This window comes from Rhinoraja longicauda, chromosome 3 (assembly GCF_053455715.1).
Source record: "Rhinoraja longicauda isolate Sanriku21f chromosome 3, sRhiLon1.1, whole genome shotgun sequence".
NCBI lineage: Eukaryota > Metazoa > Chordata > Chondrichthyes > Rajiformes > Arhynchobatidae > Rhinoraja > Rhinoraja longicauda.
The window spans coordinates 573748-598697 of record NC_135955.1 but is presented as its reverse complement, the minus strand read 5'-3'; the positions used below and the strand labels follow the sequence as shown (position 1 = coordinate 598697).

Sequence of the window (24950 nt, the reverse complement as noted above, 5' to 3'; positions counted from 1 at the left end):
TTTCCACTTGCCATTACTACACAGGAAGTAGGAGTGATCTTATGCAGACTTAATAGAACAGATCTTCCAGTCGTTATTTCCAGTTTAATTGGTTGTTTATTGAAGTAGTTGTACAAACAAGGAGATGATCGTACCAGGCTTTACCTATTCTGCATACAAGTTGTAATTGGCTGCTCTGTCCCTGCTCTGTCCAGTTGTTCCCAGGTCTGGTCCCTGTTCTGTCCAGTCATTCCCAGGTCTGTCCAGTCGTTCCCAGGTCTGTCCAGTCGTTCCCAGGTCTGGTCACAGGTCTGTCCAGTCGTTCCCAGGTCTGGTCACAGGTCTGTCCAGTCGTTCCCAGGTCTGTCCAGTCGTTCCCAGGTCTGGTAAGAACTGTATACTCTCCTTCCCTGTGCCTGACACTCCCTGTCCCCTATGCCCTGTGCATCTAATGACCATCCCCAAGTGTCCAAAATATATATTGCAAGATATAAACTGCAAGATATATCTAAACAAAGTAATATAATATGCCAACAGCAGCTAGCCTAAACATAAATGGCTCCTACAGCTTGTTTGGAGTGAGTCCGGGTTAGTAGTGGAGGGTTGTTGGTTCGATTGGCAGTCTGACCAGAAGTATGCCACTGGGATAAGTGCTGGATCCACTGTTGTTTGTCATCTACATTAACGACTTAGGTGTAGTGGGCCAAGTAGGCCGAAATAACGACAAGTAGTCAAGGTTAACGAAAGTGTGTTTACTGTATCTCTGGAACTCCAAAAGGGAATGAGAGTCATGCGGTCCTTGACCTTTATACTCCCGGCCGAAGTCCGCCTCCTTGGATCGACCCATTCCCGTGCCGAGGGGTCGTGAGTGGTATGGCCCGACCCTCGGGAGCCGCCACAGGACCCCCCCCCAGAACCAGAGGCACGAAACGCACCGGTGGTCGCACTAGTCGACCGAACCGTGTACGGTACCCGTCCGACGGGGGGTCTGGCGGGGGCACAGCTGGAGGGACGACCGGGGGGGCTGGCGGGGGCACTGCTGGAGGGACAAACGGGGGCGGAGAAGGGGGTACAAATACCGGTTGAGATGAGGGGATCGGCGGGTGCGGTGTTGGAGGCACTTGTAAAGGGGGGCGCCCGCGCGGCCGAGGCTGTGCAACCCGCACCGGCTGGTCAATGTCCAAGTGCGCTGGCTTGAGGCGATTAATTGACACGGCCTCCGGTCGGCCCCCCATGTCCAACACAAAAGTTGTCTCACCGTGCTTCAGCACCTTGAAAGGGCCCTCATAAGGTCTCTGAAGCTGTGCTCGATGGGCGTCGCGGCGGAGAAAAACATAGGCACAATCCCGAAGGGCCAATGGGACGTGCGGGTGGAACGTCCCATGGTGAGACGTAGGGACGGGTGCCAGTTTTCCCACTCGCTCACGAAGGCGCTGTAGGGTGGACGAGGACGGTTCCTCCTGCCCCGGCGACGAGGGCACGAACTCCCCGGGCACGGTGAGCGGCGACCCGTAGACGAGCTCGGCTGATGACGTTGCGAGGTCCTCCTTGGGTGCCGTCCGGATGCCTAATAAGACCCACGGCAGTGCGTCCATCCAATCGGGGCCGGAGAGTCGTGCCTTCAACGCAGCCTTGAGCTGCCGGTGGAACCTCTCCACCAGGCCGTTAGCCTGCGGATGGTAGGCCGTGGTGTGGTGAAGCCGAACCCCTAACAGCTCAGCCATGGCTGACCACAACTCAGAGGTGAACTGTGGTCCCCGGTCTGATGCAAGGTCCACCGGCACCCCAAAGCGTGCGATCCAATTTGCAGCCAACGCTCGAGCACACGTGGCCGTGGACGTGCCGGTCAATGGTATGGCCTCTGGCCACCGGGTGAATCTGTCAACCACCGTGAGGAGGTGAGTAATGCCCCTCGAAGTCGGGAGGGGACCCACAATGTCCACGTGCAGGTGGTCAAATCGGCGGTTTGGCAGACCGATTTGCTGGAGAGGCGCCCGGACGTGGCGCTGGATCTTCGCCGTCTGGCACGCGACGCAGGTGCGGGCCCAATTGCCAACCTGCTTGCGGAGACCGTGCCACATGAACCGTGTGGCCACCAGTGCGACTGTCGTCCGGATGGATGGGTGAGCCAACCCGTGGATTACATCGAAAATCCGCCTGCGCCAGGCAGCAGGCACGATGGGGCGTGGTTGGCCCAATGACACGTCGCACAAAATTGTCGCTCCATTGGGGCCGAGAGGGACATCCTCAAGGCGGAGGCCGGAGATGGCAGTCCGGTAGGCGGGTATCTCGTCATCCGCCAGTTGCGCCACCGCCAGGGCTGAATAGTCAATGCCAGGCGCCACATCCAAAACCACCTCGACGGCGGGGCGCGACAACGCGTCGGCCACCCGGTTTTCTTTCCCCTCCACGAAACGGATGGAGGTTGTATACTCTGAAATGTACGCCAACTGACGCTGTTGTCGGGCGGACCACGGGTCTGCAACCTTCGTGAAGGCGAAAGTTAGTGGCTTGTGGTCCGTGAATGCTGTGAACGGATGTCCCTCCAGAAAGTAGCGGAAGTGACGTACCGCCTGGTACAGGGCCAGGAGCTCGCGGTCAAATGCACTATACTTCTTCTGGGCGCTGGTAAGGTGTCGGCTGAAAAAGGCCAGGGGACACCAACCCCTGTCTGTCAGTTGTTCCAGCACGGCGCCGATAGCTACCTCTGATGCGTCCACTGTAAGGGCCGTCGGGGCATTTTCCCGTGGGTGGACGAGCAGCACAGCCCGAGCCAGGGCCTCCTTTGCGCCATCGAAAGCCGTCGCCGCCTCATCGGTCCACGCAATGTCCTTACGTCCGCCTGCCAGAAGATGATACAGCGGCTCCATGATGTGGGCCGCAGATGGCAAAAAACGGTGGTAAAAAGCCACCATGCCCACGAATTCCTGCAGGCCACGTAACGAGAAGGGACGGGGAAACCGGCGGATGGCCTCAACTTTGTCCGGCAGAGGAACCGCACCCTGCGAAGCCACGCGGTGGCCGAGGAAATCGATGGTCTCCACGCCGAGCTGGCACTTGGCGATGTTGATGGCCAAGCCGTGCTCACTCAGCCTTTGAAACAGCTGTCGAAGGTGGGCACAGTGCTCTTTCCGCGAGCGGCTGGCTATCAATATGTCATCGAGGTACACAAATATGAAGTCCAGCCCACGACACACGCCATCCATCAGGCGCTGAAATGCCTGCGCCGCGTTTTTGAGGCCGAATGGCATGCGCACAAACTCATACAGGCCAAACGGTGTGATGATCGCCGTCTTTGGTACGTCGTCCGGATTGACGGGGATCTGGTTGTAACCCCGCACCAGATCCACTTTGGAGAATATAGTAGCCCCGGCGAGGTGGGTGTTGAAATCCTGAATGTGGGGTACGGGGTATCGGTCCGCCGCGGTAGCGGCGTTCAGTCGCCGATAATCCCCGCAAGGCCGCCAGCCACCGCTTGCCTTGGGGACCATGTGAAGTGGGGACGCCCATGGACTGTTCGATGGTCGAACGATCCCCAAGGATTCCATGTCGCGGAATTCCTGCCGCGCCAGACGCAATTTATCCGGCGGAAGTCGGCGCGCTCGTGCGTGGAGGGGTGGGCCGGTCGTGACGATGAAATGCACCACCCCATGCTTGGGGTTTGACGTACGAAATTGTGGCGCCATGATGTCCGGGAATTCTGCCAGGATTCGAACATAGGTGGATTCGACCGATGACAGCAGTCGAGCAACAGGACAGACCAACCCTAATGTAATGGGCTGCATTGTTGCACTGTGGACCAATTGCTGCCTCCTGACATCCACCAGGAGGGAATGCGCCCGCAAAAAGTCCGCCCCGAGCAACGGTTGGGAGACGTCGGCCACGGTGAACTGCCAAGTAAAGTGGCAAGAGCCGAAGGTGATCTTCACCGTGCGCACACCATAGGTGCGAATGCTGGTTCCATTCGCAGCGGTGAGGGCGGAACCGCGCTTCCCAGAATGAATGTCCTGCATCGAAGGAGGCAGCACGCTCAACTCTGCCCCGGTATCCACAAGAAAACGATTACCCGAAACCCGATCCCAAGCAAAAAGGCGGTGAATCTGGCCGGCCGCCGCGGGGTCTACTGGCAGCCGGCCACAGCGTTTCCCGGATACGCGCATGGCAGGCGGCATCGTCGGGCTGCAGCACCCCAGCGCTGGTGGTAATAACACCAGTTCTTAACCAAGGTGTTGTCTGAAGCCTGCTGTCGTTGAAAAGCAGGTGCAGTACCTGCGGCTGCCGCCGGGGGAGCCCGTGCAGGCCTCCGGGGCGCAGGTTTGACTCCTTCCACAAACGCCCCTCCCGACCAGGCTATTTCGGGCGCTGCCGGAGTGACGCGCAGCGTCATGACGTCATCACTGCGCGCCGCCCAAAGGGCGTCTGCACGCCTGCCGAGGGCCTGGAGATCATCAAAAGGCCCTTCACTGAGCTGCATGCGAATGTCGGACGGCAGTAAGTGGAGAAATACATAGTCAAAAAGAAGGCAAGGTTTGTGACCGTCCAGCAACTCGAGCATGTCACCAAGCAGCGCGGATGGGCGCCGGGCGCCCAGGGGAGGCATGTGGAGGATTCTTTTGGCCCGCTCCATCCTCGGGAGCCGGTAAGTTTCCAGCAATAGAACTTTTAGCGCATCGTATTTACCTTGGGTCGGTAGGTCGGCGAGGAACTCTGTTACCCGCTGGACCGTGTCCTGGTCCAGGGCTCCAACCAGGTAGAAAAACCGTGTATCATCCGACCGGATGGACTTAAGCTGGAAATATACCTCAGCTTGCTGGAACCAGACGTGGGGTCGGTGGGTCCAAAAGGTAGGGAGGGCTACAGAAATTGCCTCGATAGCCGGTGTAGCGCCCTCGGACAGCGAGGCGAAGGCTGAGCTCCATGTCTTGTCCATTTTTCTATAATGGACCGTTCGGGGTCACCAATGTAGTGGGCCAAGTAGGCCGAAATAACGACAAGTAGTCAAGGTTAACAAAAGTGTGTTTACTGTATCTCTGGAACTCCAAAAGGGAATGAGAGTCATGCGGTCCTTGACCTTTATACTCCCGGCCGAAGTCCGCCTCCTTGGATCGACCCATTCCCGTGCCGAGGGGTCGTGAGTGGTATGGCCCGACCCTCGGGAGCCGCCACATAGGTGACAATGTTGTCAACATGGTGAGTACGTATGGGGATGACATTAAAGTTGGTGTGTTGTGGACAGTGAAAAAGGTAATTGAAGATTACATCAGGATACAGATGAACTGGGGAAGTGGCCAGGGAATGGCCGTGCTGTGGTTAAACCAAGGCTGAACGTACACGGTAAATAATAGAGCCTTAATGGTAAAACCAATAGACCTCAGCTGCAGGTACATAGTTGCCTGAAATTGGCGCTCGGGTAGAGAAAGTGGTGAAGAAGGCGTTTAGCACACTTACTTTTGTAGAGCAGTACAGCACAGGAGGAGGCCTGTCAGTCCACAATATCTGTGCGGAAAGTCTGCCAAGTTAAGCTAATTATTCTCTGTACATATAAGAAAATAACTGCAGATGCTGGTACAAATCGAAGGTATTTATTCACAAAATGCTGGAGTAACTCAGCAGGTCAGGCAGCATCTCAGGAGAGAAGGAATGGGTGACGTTTCGGGTCGAGACCCTTCTTCAGACTGATGTCAGGGGAGGGGGCGGGACAAAGGAAGGATATAGGTGGAGACAAGAAGATAGAGGGAGATCTGGGAAGGGGGAGGGGAAGAGAGGGACAGAGGAACTATCTAAAGTTGGAGAAGTCGATGTTCATACCACTGGGCTGCAAGCTGCCCAGGCGAAATATGAGGTGCTGTTCCTCCAATTTCTGGTGGGCCTCACTAGGGCACTGGAGGAGGCCCATGACAGAGAGGTCAGACTGGGAATGGGAGGGGGAGTTGAAGTGCTCGGCCACCGGGAGATCAGTTTGGCCAACGCGGACCGAGCGCAGGTGTTGAGCGAAGCGATCGCTGAGCCTGCGTTTGTTCTCGCCGATGTAAATAAGTTGACATCTGGAGCAGCGGATGCAATAGATGAGGCTGGAGGAGGTGTAGGTGAACCTCTGTCTCATCTGGAAAGGCTGTTTGGGTCCTTGGATGGAGTTGAGGGGGGAGGTAAAGGGACAGGTGTTGCATCTCGTGCGGTTGCAGGGGAAAGTGCCCGGGGATGGGGTGATTTGGGTAGGAAGGGACGAGTGGACCAGGGAGTTACGGAGGGAACGGTCTCTGCGGTACATGATCCATATCCCTCCATTCCCTGCATAATCATGTGTCTATCTAAAAGCCTGTTAAACACCACTATGGTATCTGCTTCCACCACCACCCCTGGCAGCCTGTCCCAGATACCCACCACTCTGTAAAAACAAAAAACCCCTTGCTCTACAGGTCTCTTTTAAACTTTACTATTCTCATCTTAAAACTATGCCCTCTGGTCTTTGCCATTTCCACCCTGGGAAAAGGACTCTAATTGCTTTCTTTGCCTCTCATTATTTTATAAGCTTCTATCAGGTCTCCCCTTGGCTTCTGGTATTGGGGAGAAAAAAATCCAAGTTTGTCTAAACTCTCCTTGTAGCTAATACTCTCCAATCCAGGCAACATCCTTTAGTTCAGGGGGGACCGAGTCCGTGCCAACCAGCGATCCCCGCTCATTATCATTATCCTACATACTTTAGTGCCAATTTTCACATTTACCAAGTCAATTAACCTACAAACCTGCACGTCTTTGGAGTGTGGGAGGAAACCGAAGATCTCGGAGAAAACCCACGCAGGTCACGAGGAGAATGTACAACCCGTACAGTCAGTACCCGTAGTCGGGATGGAACCCAGGTCTCCGGCGCTGCAAGCGCTGGAAGGCAGCAACTTTAAGGCTGCCCACGAGATCCTGGTGAATCTCTTTTTGAGTCAGAAGATACACAGCTTGGAAACAGGCCCCATAGCCATTTGTGATAAAACAATCCTAGTGAATCTGCCAGCCAGAGTACTGCATGCTGTCTTAACTCAGGGGCCAAACTTGTACACAGTCCTCCAGAGTTGGCCTCACCACCACCCTGTATAATTATAACAATGTCTTCCCCCGTTCTAACTAAATCCCCTAACACCACGGTGGTGCAGCGGTAGAGTTGCTGCCTTACAGCGAATGCAGCACCGGAGACCCAGGTTCCATCCCCACTACGGGTGCTGTCTGCATGGACTTTGTACGTTTTGTGTTTTGTGTTGGTTGGGGTTGTGTAATTTGCTTATTTTATTGCTCTATTGTTGGACTGTGGGTGACGAAATCTCGTCCAAAAGACTTGTTTTTTGGATGACAAATAAAGATATCCTGAATGTTACAGCGCATGGAATGAATCAACGGACGGTGGATAATGCAGGTAAATGACATCTAGCAGGTCAGCTGCGATCTGAATGAATTGAGGAATAGCTCAAATGGCTGATTGGTCTGCCCATGCTCCTATGGTTAGGAATGACACCGGATTGGTGGGCAGTGCATTGACGTTGGTACTTGATTGGTGAATGAACTGTGGTTGTTCTTGCATTGGACTTTGTGATTCGCCTGCCTTGCTGCATGAAAGCTGAATTGATGCCAGTATCCGATTCCGCAGGTGTTCTGCTGTTGGCAGCTGCTGAGACTGATGACAACGATGTCCTTTGGTGCATCAATCACGACTCTTTCCCCTTCCAGAGACCACTCATGGAAGTACAGGTAAGACTGGAACTGTCTGGGCTTTTTGATGGGCTTCATAAGTCAGAGGAGTCGAATTAGGCCATTCGGCCCATCAAGTCTACTCCGCCATTCAATCATGGCTGATCAATCTTTCCCTCTCAATGCCATTCTCCTGCCTTCTCCCCATAACCCTTGATATCCTTACCAATCAAGTATCTGCCAATCTCCGCCTTAAAAACACCTAATGTCTTGGCCTCCACAGCCATCTATGGCAATGAATTCCACATTTTCACAGCCATCTATGGTAATGAATTCCACATTTTCACCAGGCTCTTGCCCCAAGACTAACGCCTCTCCCGTCCACACAACGCAGCTCTCCCTCAGGGTCAGGTGAGACTTTTGGATTCATAGAGTCATAGAGTATTACAGTGTGGAAACAGGCCTTCAGTCCAACTTGCCCACACCGACCAACATGTCCCAGCTACACTAGTTATAGAGTCAGAGTGAAACACCTACAAAACTAGCACCAATTCAAGCATTATATTGCAAAAAAGAGCTATAAGAATTGTCAGTAAGGCTGGTTATAATGACCCAACCAACCCATTATTTATGAAATCATATGCCCTAACATTTATGGACCTAGTCGACTTTAATACTCTACAAATAATGTTTAGAGCAAAAGAAAGAACACCCTGACTGTATCCAAGGTTTGTTTTCAGTGAGGGAGAGCATGGATCCACTCAGGGGAAATTATATGTTTGAAAAAAAGAGAGTAAGAACAAATGTGAAAAATAGACGTGTGACTGTTAAAGGGGTCAATTTATGGAATAGTGGCAACAATGTATTAAAAGAGTGTAGTAATATGTGTAAATTCAAGAAAATGTTCAAAAATATTATATTTGAAAGATACAAAATATGTCATCAGCACTGAGAAATGACTGACATGACAGAAATGATGGTTCTTGACTTGATTTGTGTTTCTTTCTATGTTTTGTTTATCTGCTTCTGACTTATGATGTGTTTTTTAATTATATTTTGTTAAGTATTAAGGGTAGGCACAATAAGCTTTGACTTCTGCCAACAGCTTTTTTTTCGGTCAGAAAATATCGTAAAATTATATTGTTTTATTTTTGATACAATGATTTCATACTATTTAACTTTCACAACTGTATGGTCAAGCTGTTGTATTGATCGGGCAAAACCTCACACTTGCTCAGATTGAACTTCGTCTGCCATTTCTCCACCCATTTGTTATGTCAATTGAGACAGATTATTATCTCAATTGTGTCAGATTAGGTAAAAGGGAAGTGCAACGAGACCTGGGTGTCCATGTACACCAGTCACTGAAAGTAAACATGCAGGTACAGCCGGCAGTGAAGAAAGCTAATGGCATGTTGGCCTTCATAACAAGAGGATTTGAGTATAGGAGTAAAGAAGTCCTGCAGTTGCACAGGGCCCTGGTGAGACCACATCTGGAGTATTGTGTGCAGTTTTGATCTCCTAATTTGAGGAAGGACATCCTTGCTATTGAGGCGGTGCAGCGTAGGTTCTCGAGGTTAATCCCCGGGATGGTCAAGTCAAGTCAAGTCAATTTATTTGTATAGCACATTTAAAAACAACCCACGTTGACCAAAGTGCTGCACATCTGACTAGGAAAAAAAAGAAACATACAGTGGCAGGCAGCCAAACACAACGGCGCGGCCATCTTGAACAAAATGTTAATTCAATCACCCACAGTCCAACAACAAAAGCATTAAATAAGCATCAAAATTACACCCCCAAAAAAAACAGTCCGACAATAAAAGCACTAAACAGGCACCCAAATTACCCAACCCCAAAAACCCCCAAAAACACAGTCCAACAATAAAAGCATCAAACAGGCACTCCAACCACCCAACCCCAAATGGTGGGACTGTCATATGAGGAAAGAAGACTGGGCTTGTATTCACTGGAATTTAGAAGGACGAGAGGGGATCTTATAGAAACGTATAAAATTATAAAAGGACTGGACAAGCTAGATGCAGGAAAAATGTTCCCAATGTTGGGGGAGTCCAGAACCAGGAGCCACAGTCTTAGAATAAAGGGGAGGCCATTTAAAACTGAGGTGAGAAAAGCTTTTTCACCCAGAGAGTTGTGAATTTGTGGAATTCTCTGCCACAGAGGGCAGTGGAGGCCAATTCACTGGTTGATTTTAAAAGAGAGATAGAGCTCTCGGGGCTAGTGGAATCAAGGGATATGGGGAGAAGGCAGGCACGGGTTACTGATTGTGGATGATCAGCCATGATCACAATGATTGGCGGTGCTGGCTCGAAGGGCCAAATGGCCTCCTCCTGCACCTATTTTCTATGTTTCTATGCATGGTCTGCAGCCAATATTTCGTATTGCCTAATCATCTTCCTCAATTCGTGAAACTGCGACTCCAGACGACAGCAAACATCGACGGCCATTCATGGGCCCTCGCCTCCATTGACAACTCCCAACCTCAGAGGATTATTACACCCCTCAACAAGGACCGCATTCCACTCACCGACCCACCGGTTGTGATCCATCAGCACCTCGTTCCACCCAAGCGATTCATTCTACTCACCGCACAGGTAATTGAAGTGAGCTGGTGCTGCAGAGTGAACTCTCCTTCTTGTGTCTGCGCCCACGCTCTCTCTCCCCCCCCACTCTGCCCTCCCGCCCTGGCCACTGCCCTAAGTATCCTCGCCCCCTCACCCTGCCCTTCCCCCAAGCCTCCTCCCCCCGACTCGAGGCCACCAACGTGAACCCCACCGTGCTCCTCCCTCCTTTATCCTCCCGCCCCAAACTGCCCTAATCCGCCTCCCCCTCCCCACCCTGGGCCCCCTCCCCTGGCCCTTGCTCCCACCCTGCCCTGAGCCCCTTCTCCACCCACCCTGCGCTGAGCCCTCTTACCCTGGGTCCCCTCACCCTGGCCCCCACCCTGCCTTGAGCCTCCCCTACCCCACCCTGGGCTCCAATCCCCCCGTCCTGGTCTCCACCCTGATCTGACCCCCCCCCCCCCCCCACTGTGGCCCCCCTCCTCCTGCCCTGCCTGCCCCTCCCCATGCTGCGATTCCTGCTTTCCGCCCGTGCTGGAATGCTGGTGCTTGCCAGCACACACCGCTGCCCACACCCGTCTTCCAGAGCCTGCAGCGGTTTCACACCCGTGCTGGGTTGGGAATGCTCCTTGACTATTATAATCCATGAGCCGCAGTAACCACCAATCTCTCGTTGCTTGCTGTAGGGCAGCCACTTCTTTCAGAAGCTGCGTCCTGTTGACCAACTGCGTCACCTCCTGGTGAGCACTACAGGTGGCGAAGGAGAGGAGGTTGAGCGATTCTTCAAACTCTATCGGGTAAGGACAGTCCTGCATCTCTGCTGCTTGTCTGAAATCTATGGCTACTCTCCCATGCCAAAGGAAATGGATTCTCCTTACTTTATCAAAAGTCCACATGATGGGGTCGCCTGTAAATTTTTCACTTTATTGATAATAATCCGAGTGTGCTGGGGGCTTGCCATACTTGAAATTCCTTATCCTGGAAAAATGCCTCTTAATGATGTGTGGAGGCAGGGGATCCGAGCGAGATCCGAAGGGAATACTCATCGATATTTGGGGAGCGACACGGTGGCGCAGTGGTAGAGTTGCTGTGTTGGTTTTCTCCGATATTTTCGATTTCCTCCCACATTTAAGTCGTGCATAAATTGTTCCCAGTGTGCTTAGGATAGTGTGAGTGTACGGGGATCGTACTTGGTGCGGACTCAGTGGACTGAAGGGCCTGTTTCTGCGCTCTATCACTAAACTAAATTAATTGACAAAGAAGGATGTGGAAGTGGAGAGTTAAAGGAGGGGTAGGCTGGTATTGCGGGGTACAGTGGCTTCAGGAAGGCCAAAGTGCTGGAAGTACTGGAGCACATTGGGGGGATGAATTCCCAGAGTCTGGTGGCATCTATCCTGTGATGCTAAAGGAAGAAATGGCTGGGGCTGTAACAGGTAATGCATCTTTGTTAGCCACGGGTGAGGTATCTAGCTAATTCTATTGTCTTGTTCAGAGGTCAGATGCGGTAAAACTGGAAACCACAGGCCATTGAGTATCAGGGGAAGGGAAGTGTTGCAAAGAATGCTGAGACAGTATTTATGTTCACTTGGAAAGGCACGAGGTGATTAGTTTAGTTTAGAGATACAGCAAGGAAACAGGCCCTTTTGGCCCACCGGGTCCGCGCCGACCAGCGATCCCCGCACATTAACACTATCCTTCACCCACTAGGGACAGTTTTTACATTTACCAAGCCAATTAACCTACAAACCTGTACGTCTTTGGAGTGTGGGAGGAAACTGAAGATCTCGGAGAAAACCGATGCAGGTCACGGGGAGAACGTACAAACTCCATACGGACAGCACCTGTAGTCGGGATGGAACCGGGGCTGCATTCGCTGTAAGGCAGCAACTCTACCGCTGCGCCACCGTGCTGTCCCTCCGATTACGAGGAGTTAGCATCATTTTGTGCAGGGGAGATTATGTCCATAAATCTGAGGGAGCTTTCCGAGGAGGTAAATAAGAAACTCAATAAAGGCAGAATGTGTTGGAACTGCAGATGCTGGTTTAATTCAGAGAGTAACTCAGTGGGACAGGCAACATCTCTGGAGAGAAGGAATGGGTGACATTTCCAATCGAGACCCTTCTTCAGAGTGATGTCAGGGGAGTAGGCGGTACATAGATAAGGAAGTGTATAGATAAGGAAGTGTAAGGTGTGAAAACAGGACATTGGTGATTTAGATCAAGGAAAATGTAGAATAGATCATTGGTTAGTTGGGAGAAGTTTAACAACAACGTAAACAGAGATAAGATGTAATCGGAGACAGTGAGACTGGTCAGAGAACTGGGAAGGGGAGGGGATGGAAGAAAGGGAAAGGAAAGGTTACTTGGAACTGCAAATGCTGGTTTACACCGAAGATAGACACAAAATGCTGGAGTAACAGCGGGATAGGCAGCGTCTCTGGAGACAAGGAATTGGTGTAGAGATATGGAGGGATAAGGTGTGAAAACGACAGATCAAAGCAGACGATGATGAGGAAATGTAGAAGGGTTCATTGTTAGCTGAGGGGAAGGTGACAAGGAGGCATTCAATCAGTAAAATTAATCAAAGGACAGTGAAACTAGTCGGAAAACTAGGGTGGCGGAGGGGTAGAGAGAGAGGGAAAGCAAGGGTTACTTAAAGTTAGAGAAATCAATATACCATTGTTGTAAGCTACCCAAGCGAAATATGAGGTGCTGTTCCTCTAATTTGCGTTGGGCCTCACTCTGACAGTGGAGGAGGCCCAGGACAGAAAAGGCAGTGTGGGAATGGGAGGGGCAGTTAAAATGTTTAGCAACTGGGAGATCATGGACTGAGTGGGGTGTTCAGTGAATGGCAGAGCCCAAGCTTGAGTTCATACCTGGAAAAGTGGATACGGTATATCAGGTTGGAGGAGGCGCAAGTGAATCCTTGTACGGAGTCGAGGGATGAGGTACAGGGACAGGTGTTGCATCTCCTGCACGGTTGATGTGGTTTAAGGCTTTTGACAAGGTGGCACATGGTAGTTTAGTCCAGAAGGTTAAGGTATAAGTGATCATCTGTTGGCATACTGGATGTGCAGTTTTCTTGTAGATGAAAGGCAGAGGGTGGAGGTGGAGGGTGGAGGTGGAGGGTGGAGGTGGAGGGTGGAGGGTGGAGGTGGAGGTGGAGGTGGAGGTGGAGGTGGAGGTGGAGGTGGAGGTGGAGGTGGAGGTGGAGGTGGAGGTGGAGGCAGAGGGTGGAGGTGGAGGTGGAGGTGGAGGTGGAGGTGGAGGCAGAGGGTGGAGGTGGAGGTGGAGGTGGAGGGTGGAGGTGGAGGGTGGAGGTGGAGGGTGGAGGGTGGAGGTGGAGGGTGGAGGTGGAGGTGGAGGTGGAGGTGGAGGTGGAGGCAGAGGGTGGAGGTGGAGGTGGAGGTGGAGGTGGAGGCAGAGGGTGGAGGTGGAGGTGGAGGTGGAGGTGGAGGTGGAGGTGGAGGCAGAGGGTGGAGGTGGAGGTGGAGGTGGAGGTGGAGGTGGAGGCAGAGGGTGGAGGTGGAGGTGGAGGTGGAGGTGGAGGCAGAGGGTGGAGGTGGAGGTGGAGGTGGAGGTGGAGGTGGAGGTGGAGGTGGAGGCAGAGGGTGGAGGTGGAGGTGGAGGTGGAGGTGGAGGTGGAGGTGGAGGTGGAGGTGGAGGTGGAGGTGGAGGCAGAGGGTGGAGGTGGAGGTGGAGGTGGAGGTGGAGGTGGAGGTGGAGGCAGAGGGTGGAGGTGGAGGTGGAGGTGGAGGTGGAGGTGGAGGTGGAGGTGGAGGTGGAGGCAGAGGGTGGAGGTGGAGGTGGAGGTGGAGGTGGAGGTGGAGGCAGAGGGTGGAGGTGGAGGTGGAGGTGGAGGTGGAGGTGGAGGTGGAGGTGGAGGTGGAGGTGGAGGCAGAGGGTGGAGGTGGAGGTGGAGGTGGAGGCAGAGGGTGGAGGTGGAGGCAGAGGGTGGAGGTGGAGGTGGAGGTGGAGGCAGAGGGTGGAGGTGGAGGTGGAGGTGGAGGTGGAGGTGGAGGTGGAGGTGGAGGTGGAGGCAGAGGGTGGAGGTGGAGGTGGAGGTGGAGGTGGAGGTGGAGGCAGAGGGTGGAGGTGGAGGCAGAGGGTGGAGGTGGAGGTGGAGGTGGAGGTGGATGCATGGGTGGTTTTTCTGTAACGAGTGATGTATAGCAGAGGTTGGTGAGAATGTAGGTGATGTGATTAGTAAGTTTGCAGATATGAAAATTGGTAGCGTTACAGGTAGCAAAGGAAGTTGTTACCTTGCATTAGGTAATGTAGCTGAGGGGACAGACCGATTGCGGGGGGGGGGGGGGGGGGGAAGAAAACTGGTGAGGAGGAGGGGCAGATCGAAGCCTGGGACCTTTGATCTGCCGGTCATAGTGGCACAGCGGTAGAGTTGCTGCCTTACGGTGAATGCAGCGCTAGAGACCCGGGTTCCATCCCAACGACGGATCTGTACGGAGTTTGTACGTTCTCCCCGTGACCTGCGTGGGTTTTCTCCGAGATCTTCTGTTTCCTCCCACACTCCAAAGACGTTCAGGTTTGTAGGTTAATTGGCTGGGCAAATGTAAAAATTGTGCCTAGTGTGTGTAGGATAGTGTTAGTGTGCGGGGATCGCTGGTCGCCGCAGAGTCGGAGGGCCGAAGGGCCTGTTTCTCTAAACTAAAAGTTAAAGGTGGAATCAGGTGAGGGTTTTTTTTGAGGTGCAAATGTTGGACAAAGTGCAGAAATGAAAAGACAAAAGGAGATGGGGAGTGAAAAAGTGTGACCTGTGAAGCAAAAGGAAGAAATATGGTGAGAAGAGTGGGTGTAAGTCCAGTGGGGGGGTGGGATGGAAAGGGGTTAGAGGTTAATTACCTACAATTGGGGAATTCAATGTTCATGCCATTACATTGAAAGCTACCCAAGTGGAATATGAGGTGCTGTTCCTCCAGTTTGTGCGTGGCCACACTCTGACAATGGAGGAGGCCGAGATCAGAAAAGACAGTGTGAGGATGGGCTGGGAGTTAAAGTGGTCAGCAACCGATGCAGGAAATGTGTCCAGCTGCAGCTCCTGAGACTGCAGGAACTGCGTGGAGCAACATTTGGAGTCTTGGAAGAGCATACAGGAGGCAGAAGGAGGTTCAGTAAGGTGTTCAACCAGATAAATAAGTGACTGCTTTTAGAGGGAATAAAGGGGCCTGGATCATTTGCAGGCAGATGAGATTAGTTTAGCTTGGCATCATGTTCAGTACAGACATTGTGTGCTGTATTTTTCCATATTGTACATTCTGTGGGCTTGATGGTCAACGTGGACATGGTGGGCCAAAGGGCTTGCTTCTACGCTATACGAGTGTTATGATTCTGGCTCTGGGCTCTACCCTTCTGTTGAATGAATGAATGAATGAAAACTTTATTGTCGCATGTGACAAGTCACAGTGAAATTCTGTGCTTGCAAACCTAGGGTATGCAAATAGTCGCCACATAAAGGGCGCGGACAAAGTTACAAAGTATTCGCACCAGGTCTTCCTTTGTTCTCCCTCCCACCCCCCATGGCGGTCCACCGCACTCCGCATCCTCCACTGTTCCTACCCCCCTCCCCCCCCCCCCCCATGGCTGTCCCTCCCACTCCTCGTCCTCCACTGTTCTCTCCCCCCCTCCCATGGCAGTCTCTCCCACTCCTCGTCCTCCACTGTTCTCTCTCCCCCCCCCCCCCATGGTGGTCCCTCCCACTCCGCGTCCTCCACTGTTCCCCCCCCCTCCCCCATGGCGGTCCCTCCCACTCCGTGTCCTCCACTGTTCTCTCCCCACCCCCCCCATGGTGGTCCCACCCACTCCGCGTCCTCCACTGTTCTCTCCCCCCCATGGTGGTCCCACCCACTCCGCGTCCTCCCTCGTTGCTTTCCCTCAATGTTCTTCTCCCTCCCCCATGGCTGGTCCTCCTTTGTTCCTTTGTTAAAGGTCATTAACCTCAAACGTTAGCTCTCATTCCTCCATGATCTGCTGAGCATTTCCAGCCTTTCAGTCATACAGAGTTGTCCTGTAAGGAGACAGGCCCTTCCATGTCTCCCCTCCCCATCTCCATGTTGACCTTTTCTGTTTTCATTTCAGATTTTCAGCATCTGCAGATTTTTGGCAGTTCCGTTTGTTTGAATGAAAAGGAAAGCAAGGGCTTGGGGGTGGAATTGTTGACCGGTTTAAGGATGAACAGTTGGGTTAAACCAACATTCAGTGGAACAAATATCTCCATGATCTTAACTGAAAGTTAGACTATATGTGAGATGATTTGGAGATTATGAAATGATCAGTAAAAAGTGTTGCTGTTCTTGTTGCTAATGAATTTTTGTCTTCTGTTCAGGAGGAGCAAGCTTGTGCATCATGCCTCATCCTTGCCTGTTCAACCGCAGCATGTGACCGGGAGGTCTCAGTTTGGGCAACCCGTGCTTTCTTCAGGTACAAAAACACAGTGTGATAGTCCCCGTTCAACTGCAGTTTCCAGGGATGCAGAGTGACCTGTCTTTTGAACTTGCTTTCAAGGGGTGGAGATGTTAATCAAGGCATACAGTGATTCCTGTCATAAAGTCGTTGAAGTATTGAGACCGACTCTGCCGACTAAGATGCCCCATCTACACTAGTCCCACCTGCCCTTGTCTGGCCCATATGCCTCTAAAACTTTCCGATCCATATCCTTGTCTAATTACCTTTTAAATATCGTGATGGTACCTGCCTCAACTACCCCTCTGGCAGATCGTTCCATGTACCCACCAACCTTGAGTGTACCCATTTTGGGTGTAGTAACAAGAATAACACAGGAAAGAAGGCACGATAGGAGAGGTCTGTAACTGCAGGGTGTTGTCCCTTGTTGGGAAGTAGACAGTGGGATGAATGGCCCAATTCTGTCCCTATGTCATGATCTTAGATACTTCTAATAATCCAGCTGCAACTCTCTGCAATGAATTCCTGATTCACTGACCTGTGCAAGGTGACATTTTGATGCATTTCTTGTTCAAAGTGATGTCCACTCATTCGTAATACTCCCATCAATGAAACATCGTGACATCTGCACTCCTCTGTCCATCAATGCTTTGAAAGGTCCTGGCATTAACAACATTTTCCTCTCGCATTTAACTTCCCAAAATACATCATTTCACACTTGTTTGGATTAAACTCCATTTTCCACCAACATTGCCAGTCAGAAAATCACTCCTCTACTTCCACGCCAAGCCAAATATGGATCCAATTTAACAACTCACTTGGGTATCCTTTGTGAATCTTTTGAACCATCTTACCCTGAGGGACCTTGTTAAATACTTTCTGAAGTCCTGGTCGGCAAAATCATCTGCCTTATTCACATCGGTCAACTTCATCACCATCAAAAATCTCCGTCAGATTTGTAAAACATAACCTTGCCCCCACAAAGGTGAACTGACTGTCTTTAATATGTCCATGCTTTTCCAGATGTGAGTAAGTCCTGCCCTTAATAATCAGGCATGTGAATTTTCCGCGGATTTCAGCATTTGTAAAATCCATTTTCCGCGCTTTTTGCATAGTATCCGCTTTTTTCACTGTGCCAAATAAACGGAGAAATCGGATCGAAGAAAAGAAAGGAAAAAAAAGATGTATAGACTTGTAATGAACACTAGGGTTCCGCTGGAGGTCGCTAGGGGTTCCACGAGAAATCCCCCCCTGCGTGCCCTGGAAGTCTCCTCGGAAATGTGGCACCTAGGCTGGGCAAGGCTGCCAATCTCAACCTCATCGGGACTTCCACGGCCGATCGATTGGTGGGTTGAATTTACAACCTGCGGCCGGGGCTCTGGAACTCCAGCCCAGCTGGAGCCAGCACATCTATCCCCATAGTCGACTTCCTTGGCCAGCTGGATAAACCAGCACAGCTCTGAAACCAAGAGTGCCAGAAAATCAGTAAATATTAAATTTAAGCGCAAGATTATATAACTAAATTAATTAAGACAGCGTTAAAATATAAAACAGCAGAAAAGCCAATTATCAGCTTTTTGGGCTGATTATCAATTAATGTGCGAATTTACTTCAAACTGTTATTAGTGTACAGTGTCATATTCACGTTATTTTTTAATGACTGTTTTTACTTTAAAATGCACTAAAAGAGACTTGAAACTGGTAATTTTGTGTAAATTTTCAAACCCCCCTTTTTTGTTTGACCCCCGTTGTACACCTTGTGTAAGCGCTCAGCTCTTTTCCTTTTTTTTGACCTCACTCACTTGCCTGAATAATCTGGTTTAGTCCATGCTTTTCCAGATGCAAGTAAGTCCTGCCCCTAATAGTCTGGTTTAGTTCACTTGGGTCACTGTAAGTCAACGTTTCCCTGTGTATCAGGATTTTTACATAATTTCGTGCCTTTTTGTATTTCTTACTAATGGGTACATTTTATGCACATTATCCTGCATAATCTTGTTGAAATCCACATGGTGGTGCAGCGGTAGAGTTGCTGCCTTACAACGCCAGAGACCCGCGTTCGATCCTGACTATGGTTGCTGTCTGTATGGAGTTTGTACGTTCTCTCTGTTACCTGCGTGGGTTTTCTCGGAGATCTTCGGTTTCCTTCCACACTCCAAAGACGTGCAGGTTTGTAGGTTAATTGGCTTGGTGTAAATGTAAATTGTCTGTAGTGTGTGTAGGATAGTGTTCGTGTGCGGGGATCGCTGGTCGGCGTGGACTAGGTGGGCCTGTTTCCAGGCTGTATCGAAACTAAACTAAATCACCTCAATGCCTCTTGCTGTCCTCTTTACACCTCACAAGCACACCTAGTTTTGTATTGTTGATTGAAAGAGATCTATGTGCTTGTTTGGCACTGAGTGGGTTAATGCGATGGCGCAGTTTACAAGGTTTTGCCGTGGAGGTGAGGTAGTGGGGCAGAGTGTGATAGAAGCCAGAGCAACACAGCCCAGGCTACAGCTGTGACAACTCATCTCTTGCAGGTACGGTGGAGAAGCACAGATGCGTTTCCCAGCTGCCATTCAGCAGCCAATGAACGTGGGACCCATCTTCAGCTCCCCACACCCAGGTCAGTATTGCTCCTGAAGAAAGAGACAAAAAGCTGGAGTAACTCAGCGGCTCAGATAGCATCCCTGGTCCCAAGCAAGACTTCAATTGTTCAGCCCATAACCAAGAACTAGGGCCAGGGTTTGAAAATAAGAGATTAATTCCAGTGAAGATAAAGAATGGCAATACATATTTCAGTTCATAAGTTATAGGAGCAGAATTAGGCCATTTCGAAACGTAGAAACATAGAAAATAGGTGCAGGAGGAGGCCATTTGGCCCTTCGAGCCAGCACCAGCATTCATAGTGATCATGGCTGATCATTCACAATCAGTAACCCATGCCTGCCTTCTTCCCGTATCCCTTGGTTCTGCTAGCCCCTAGAGCTCTGTCTAATTCTTTTAAATTCATCCGGTGAATTGGCCTCCACTGCCTTCGGTGGCATTTGGCCCATCAAGTCTACTCCGCCATTCAATCATGGCTGATGTATCTTTCTCTCTCAGCCCCATTCTCTTGCCGTCTCCCCCTCGCCCTGACACCGGTACTAACCAGGATGGTGTGCGTTTCAAAGCAACCATTGGCGCTGATCCCATGCACCAACTTCCATGGAGTCGTTGAACACAGCAAATGGCCTTTTGATCCACAACGTCCACGACAACTATTAACCTGTTCAGTGCCACTCTCGGGTATACTCGGGTCAACGCCAATACTGAAAAAAACTGCAGTGAACAGGAAAAAAACTGCAGGTGCTGGTTTAAATCGAAGGTAGACACAAAATGCTGGAGTAACTCAGCGGGACAGGCAGCACCTCTGGAGAGAAGGAATGGGTGACGTTTCGGGTCGAGACCCTTCTTCAGTTTGAAGAAGGGTCTTGACCCGAAACGTCACCCATTCCTTCTCTCCTGAGATGCTGCCTGTCCTGCTGAGTTACTCCAGCATTTTCAAGATTCAATTTATTATCACATATACCAATTAAGGTACAGTGAAATTTGAGTTACAAAACAGGCATAATAAGTAAAAAGCAACAAGACAGACACACAGCCACATAAAATAAAATTTAACCATAGACATCTACCACAGTGCATTCCACATTCCTCGCTGTGAGGAAACATAGAAACATAGAAAATAGGTGCAGGAGTAGGCCATTCGGCCCTTCGAGCCTGCACCGCCATTCAATATGATCATGGCTGATCATCCAACTCAGTATCCCGCACCTGCCTTCTCTCCATACCCCCTGATCCCTTTAGCCACAAGGGCCACATCTAACTCCCTCTTAAATATAGCCAATGAACTGGCCTCAACTACCTTCTGTGGCAGAGAATTCCACAGATTCACCACTCTCTGTGTGAAAAAACCCTTCTCATCTCGGTCCTAAAAGACTTCCCCCTTATCCTTAAACTGTGACCCCTTGTTCTGGACTTCCCCAACATCGGGAACAATCTTCCTGCATCTAGCCTGTCCAACCCCTTAAGAATTTTGTACGTTTCTATAAGATCCCCCCTCAATCTTCTAAATTCCAGCGAGTACAAGCCGAGTCTATCCAGTCTTTCTTCATATGAAAGTCCTGCCATCCCAGGAATCAATCTGGTGAACCTTCTCTGTACTCCCTCTATGGCAAGAATGTCTTTCCTCAGATCAGGAGACCAAAACTGTACGCAATACTCCAGGTGTGGTCTCACCAATGCCCTGTACAACTGCAGCAGAACCTCCCTGCTCCTATACTCAAATCCCCTCGCTATGAATGCCAACATACCATTCGCTTTCTTCACTGCCTGCTGCACCTGCATGCCTACTTTCAATGACTGGTGTACCACGACACCCAGGTCTCGCTGCATCTCCCCTTCTCCTAATCGGCCGGCCACCATTCAGATAATAGTCTGCTTTCCTGTTCTTGCCACCAACGTGGATAACCTCACATTTATCCACATTATACTGCATCTGCCATGCATTTGCCCACTCACCTAACCTATCCAAGTCACGTTGCAGCCTCCTAGCATCCTCCTCACAGCTAACACTGCCCCCCAGCTTCGTGTCATCCGCAAACTTGGAGATGTTGCATTCAATTCCCTCGTCCAAATCATTAAGGAATTCCCTCGTCCAAATCTCCCTCCCTCTCTCCTCTCCCCCCCTCTCCTCTCCCTCCCCTCTCTCTCTCTCCCCTCCTCTCTCTCTCTCCCCTCCCCTCTCTCTCTCCCCTCCCCTCTCCCCCCCCCCTCTCTCTCCCCCCTCTTCCCCTGTCTGTATTTCTCTTTCTTCACCTCCCCATTCCCCCTCAGGTCCTACGGTGCCTCCTGGGAAGGCAAAAGACATTTTGTCTCTACCTTTGCAGGGAACAGATTGAGTATCCATCTCCAAAACGTCATCTGTCCATTTCCTCCACGGATGTTGCCTGACCCGCTCAGTTCCCCCGGCACTTTGTGTTTTGCTGATGATTCCAGATCTGCAGTCTTGTATCTCCGTACCCATCTCTGCTCATCCCATTTATCAGCACTTGCTTCATAACCTTGCCGACTCTAGTATTTGTACAGATACTTCTTAAATGTTGAGAGTATGTTTCTCCAGGTTTAAGGTGAGTGGGGAAAGAATTAAAGGGGATCTGAGGGGCAACTTTTTCATGCATATGGGGTGTGGAAATGGATTGAGTGTCAGAGGCAAGGGGAAATACAATGTTTAAAAGGCATTTGGACAAGTACATGGATTTAAAAAGTTTTGAGAGATATGGGACAAATGGGTCTATCACACAAACTGGTCAGGATGATATTTTTAAGTCATCCCTGATAATTGATTAGACTAAGCTTGACCAGTTTTCTAACCAGACTCTGACTCCATGTTGACCCTAAATGACACCTCTCTCTCTCCCTCTCCCTCTCCCTCTCCCTCTCCCTCTCCCTCTCCCTCTCCCTCTCCCTCTCCCTCTCCCTCTCCCTCTCCCTCTCCCTCTCCCTCTCCCTCTCCCTCTCCCTCTCCCTCTCCCTCTCCCTCTCCCTCTCCCTCTCCCTCTCCCTCTCCCTCTCCCTCTCCCTCTCCCTCTCCCTCTCCCTCTCCCTCTCCCTCTCCCTCTCCTCCCCCGTCTCTCTCTCTCTTCTCCCCCCCTCCCCTCTCCCCTCTCTCCTCTCCTCTCCCCTCTCCTCTCCCCTTCCCCTCCTCTCCCTCCCCTCTCTCTCTCTCCCCTCCCCTCTCCCCCCCTCCCTCTCCCCCCTCTCTCTTCCCCTGTCTGTATTTCTCTTTCTTCACCTCCCCATTCCCCCTCAGGTCCTACGGTGCCTCCTGGGAGTCCGTTCCTCAGCCCATGTCTATCAGCCATGCAAGCTTCAGGTACAGTTTAAATTGTCAACTGATCACTGCTATACAATGTCTTCACTCCTCTCATTTGTTTATCACACCCTTCATTTGTGTTCCCAGCCCCCTGTCCCCATTTGCCCGTCCACCTCTTCGGTACACCCCTCCCCCGCCGCAGTCTGCCCCCACCCCCTTTCCAATATCTCTGGCCCCCAGGTTCTCATGTGTGGTCGGTTTGCTTGTGTCTCCATGATTTGTGTTACTTTGCAGTTTTGAAGCCTGTGGGAATGTCAACGCCTCTCTTCTCTCCCGGGAGCATCTCACACTATGCCGGTGTTCCTCAGCCCCAGATCCCCACCATGTCTGGCCCAGAAGTCGTGTTTTCCGGAAAGCATAATGGGATCTGCATTTACTTCACCAGGATCACAGGGTATGTGTCTGAGCTTACTTACAAATGTATCAAGCAGTCAAGAGTGCTTTATCGTCCCAGATAGAACAATGACATTCTTATTTGCAGCAGCACAGCAGAATATGTAACATGGAAACACAGAAAATAGGTGCAGGAGGAAGCCATTCGGCCCTTCGAGCCATTCAATATGATCATGGCTGATCATCCACAATCACTACCCCATTCCTGCATTTTCATCGTGATTCCGTTAGCCCTAAGAGCTATGTAAACATAGTACACTCTAAACAATATAATGAAAGAGAAAAAAAAGTTCAGTGTGTATATGCACACACACCTATTCACATAAAAATGAACAATAATAGTGCAAAAAGATAAAACCAATGCCCCCAACTCTATGTAGTTCAGAGCTTATTTGAACTTGTAGTGTTTAATAGCCTAATGGCTGTCAGGAAGAAGCTATTCCTGAATCTGGACCTCACAGTTTGCAGACCCCTGTACCTTCTTCCCGATGGCAGGGATGAAATGAGTGTGTGGCCAGGGGGGTGTGGGTCAGTGAGTGTGTGGCCAGGGGGGGTGTGGGTCAGTGAGTGTGTGGGTCAGTGAGTGTGTGGGTCAGTGAGAGTGTGGGTCAGTGAGTGTGTGGGTCAGTGAGTGTGTGGGTCAGTGAGTGTGGGTCAGTGAGTGTGGTCAGGGTGGTGTGGGTCAGTGAGAGTGTGGCCAGGGGGGTGTGGGTCAGTGAGTGTGTGGGTCAGTGAGTGTGTGGCCAGGGGGGTGTGGGTCAGTGAGTGTGTGGGTCAGTGAGTGTGTGGGTCAGTGAGTGTGGGTCAGTGAGTGTGGGTCAGTGAGTGTGGGTCAGTGAGTGTGGTCAGGGTGGTGTGGGTCAGTGAGAGTGTGGCCAGGGGGGTGTGGGTCAGTGAGTGTGTGGGTCAGTGAGTGTGGCCAGGGGGGTGTGGGTCAGTGAGTGTGTGGGTCAGTGAGTGTGGGTCAGTGAGTGTGTGGGTCAGTGAGTGTGTGGGTCAGTGAGTGTGTGGGTCAGTGAGTGTGGTCAGGGTGGTGTGGGTCAGTGAGTGTGTGGGTCAGTGAGTGTGTGGGTCAGTGAGTGTGTGGGTCAGTGAGTGTGTGGGTCAGTGAGTGTGTGGCCAGGGGGGTGTGGGTCAGTGAGTGTGGGTCAGTGAGTGTGTGGGTCAGTGAGTGTGGGTCAGTGAGAGTGGGTCAGTGAGTGTGTGGGTCAGTGAGAGTGGGTCAGTGAGTGTGTGGGTCAGTGAGTGTGGGTCAGTGAATGTGTGGTCAGGGGGGTGTGGGTCAGTGAGTGTGTGGGTCAGTGAGTGTGTGACCAGGGGGGTGTGGGTCAGTGAGTGTGTGGGTCAGTGAGTGTGTGGCCAGGGGGTTGTGGGTCAGTGAGTGTGTGGGTCAGTGAGTGTGTGGCCAGGGGGGTGTGGGTCAGTGAGTGTGTGGGTCAGTGAGTGTGTGGCCAGGGGGTTGTGGGTCAGTGAGTGTGTGGGTCAGTGAGTGTGTGGCCAGGGGGGTGTGGGTCAGTGATGATGCTGGCTGCCTTTTGAGGCAGCGACTCCTGTAAATCCCTTCTATGATGGAGAGGTCAGAACCCATGATGCACCGGGCAGTGTTCACCATATGGCCACTCAGTTCTTCAATATGAAAAGCACACCTCCTCCCACCAATTTTGCATCCTACCACATGGGACCTTGTCAAAGGTCCAGTTGACAGCGTCAACTGCCTTGCCCTTATCATCTGAAGAAGGGTCTCGACCCAAGACGTCACCCATTCCTTCTCTCCAGTGATGCTGCCTGTCCCGCTTAGTTACTCCAGCATTTTGTGTCAATCTTTTCCCTTTGTCACTTGTTCAAAAAAACTCAATTAACTTTGTGACAGGTGATCTCCCAGGAACAAAGCCATGCTGACTATCTCTCATCAGTCTTCATCTTACCAAGTCCTTGTCTACTCTTCTGGTAGATTATGTCTCTCAGAATTCTTTGCAGTAATGTACTCACCACTGATGTTTGGCCAATCGGCCT

The 24950-nt window shown here is 51.2% G+C and overlaps 1 protein-coding gene across 1 annotated transcript in view; it reads left to right on the top strand.

The window, feature by feature from the left end:
* Nucleotides 1-24950, top strand: part of nup155 (nucleoporin 155) — a 111867-nt gene that overhangs the window by 25183 nt on the left and 61734 nt on the right. Inside the window, exons 12-18 of the mRNA XM_078430845.1 lie at nucleotides 7610-7710; nucleotides 10095-10265; nucleotides 10919-11029; nucleotides 16572-16666; nucleotides 19168-19253; nucleotides 22482-22544; nucleotides 22779-22938. Coding sequence (XP_078286971.1) covers nucleotides 7610-7710; nucleotides 10095-10265; nucleotides 10919-11029; nucleotides 16572-16666; nucleotides 19168-19253; nucleotides 22482-22544; nucleotides 22779-22938 — 787 coding nt within the window. The remainder of the gene's footprint in view (nucleotides 1-7609; nucleotides 7711-10094; nucleotides 10266-10918; nucleotides 11030-16571; nucleotides 16667-19167; nucleotides 19254-22481; nucleotides 22545-22778; nucleotides 22939-24950) is intronic.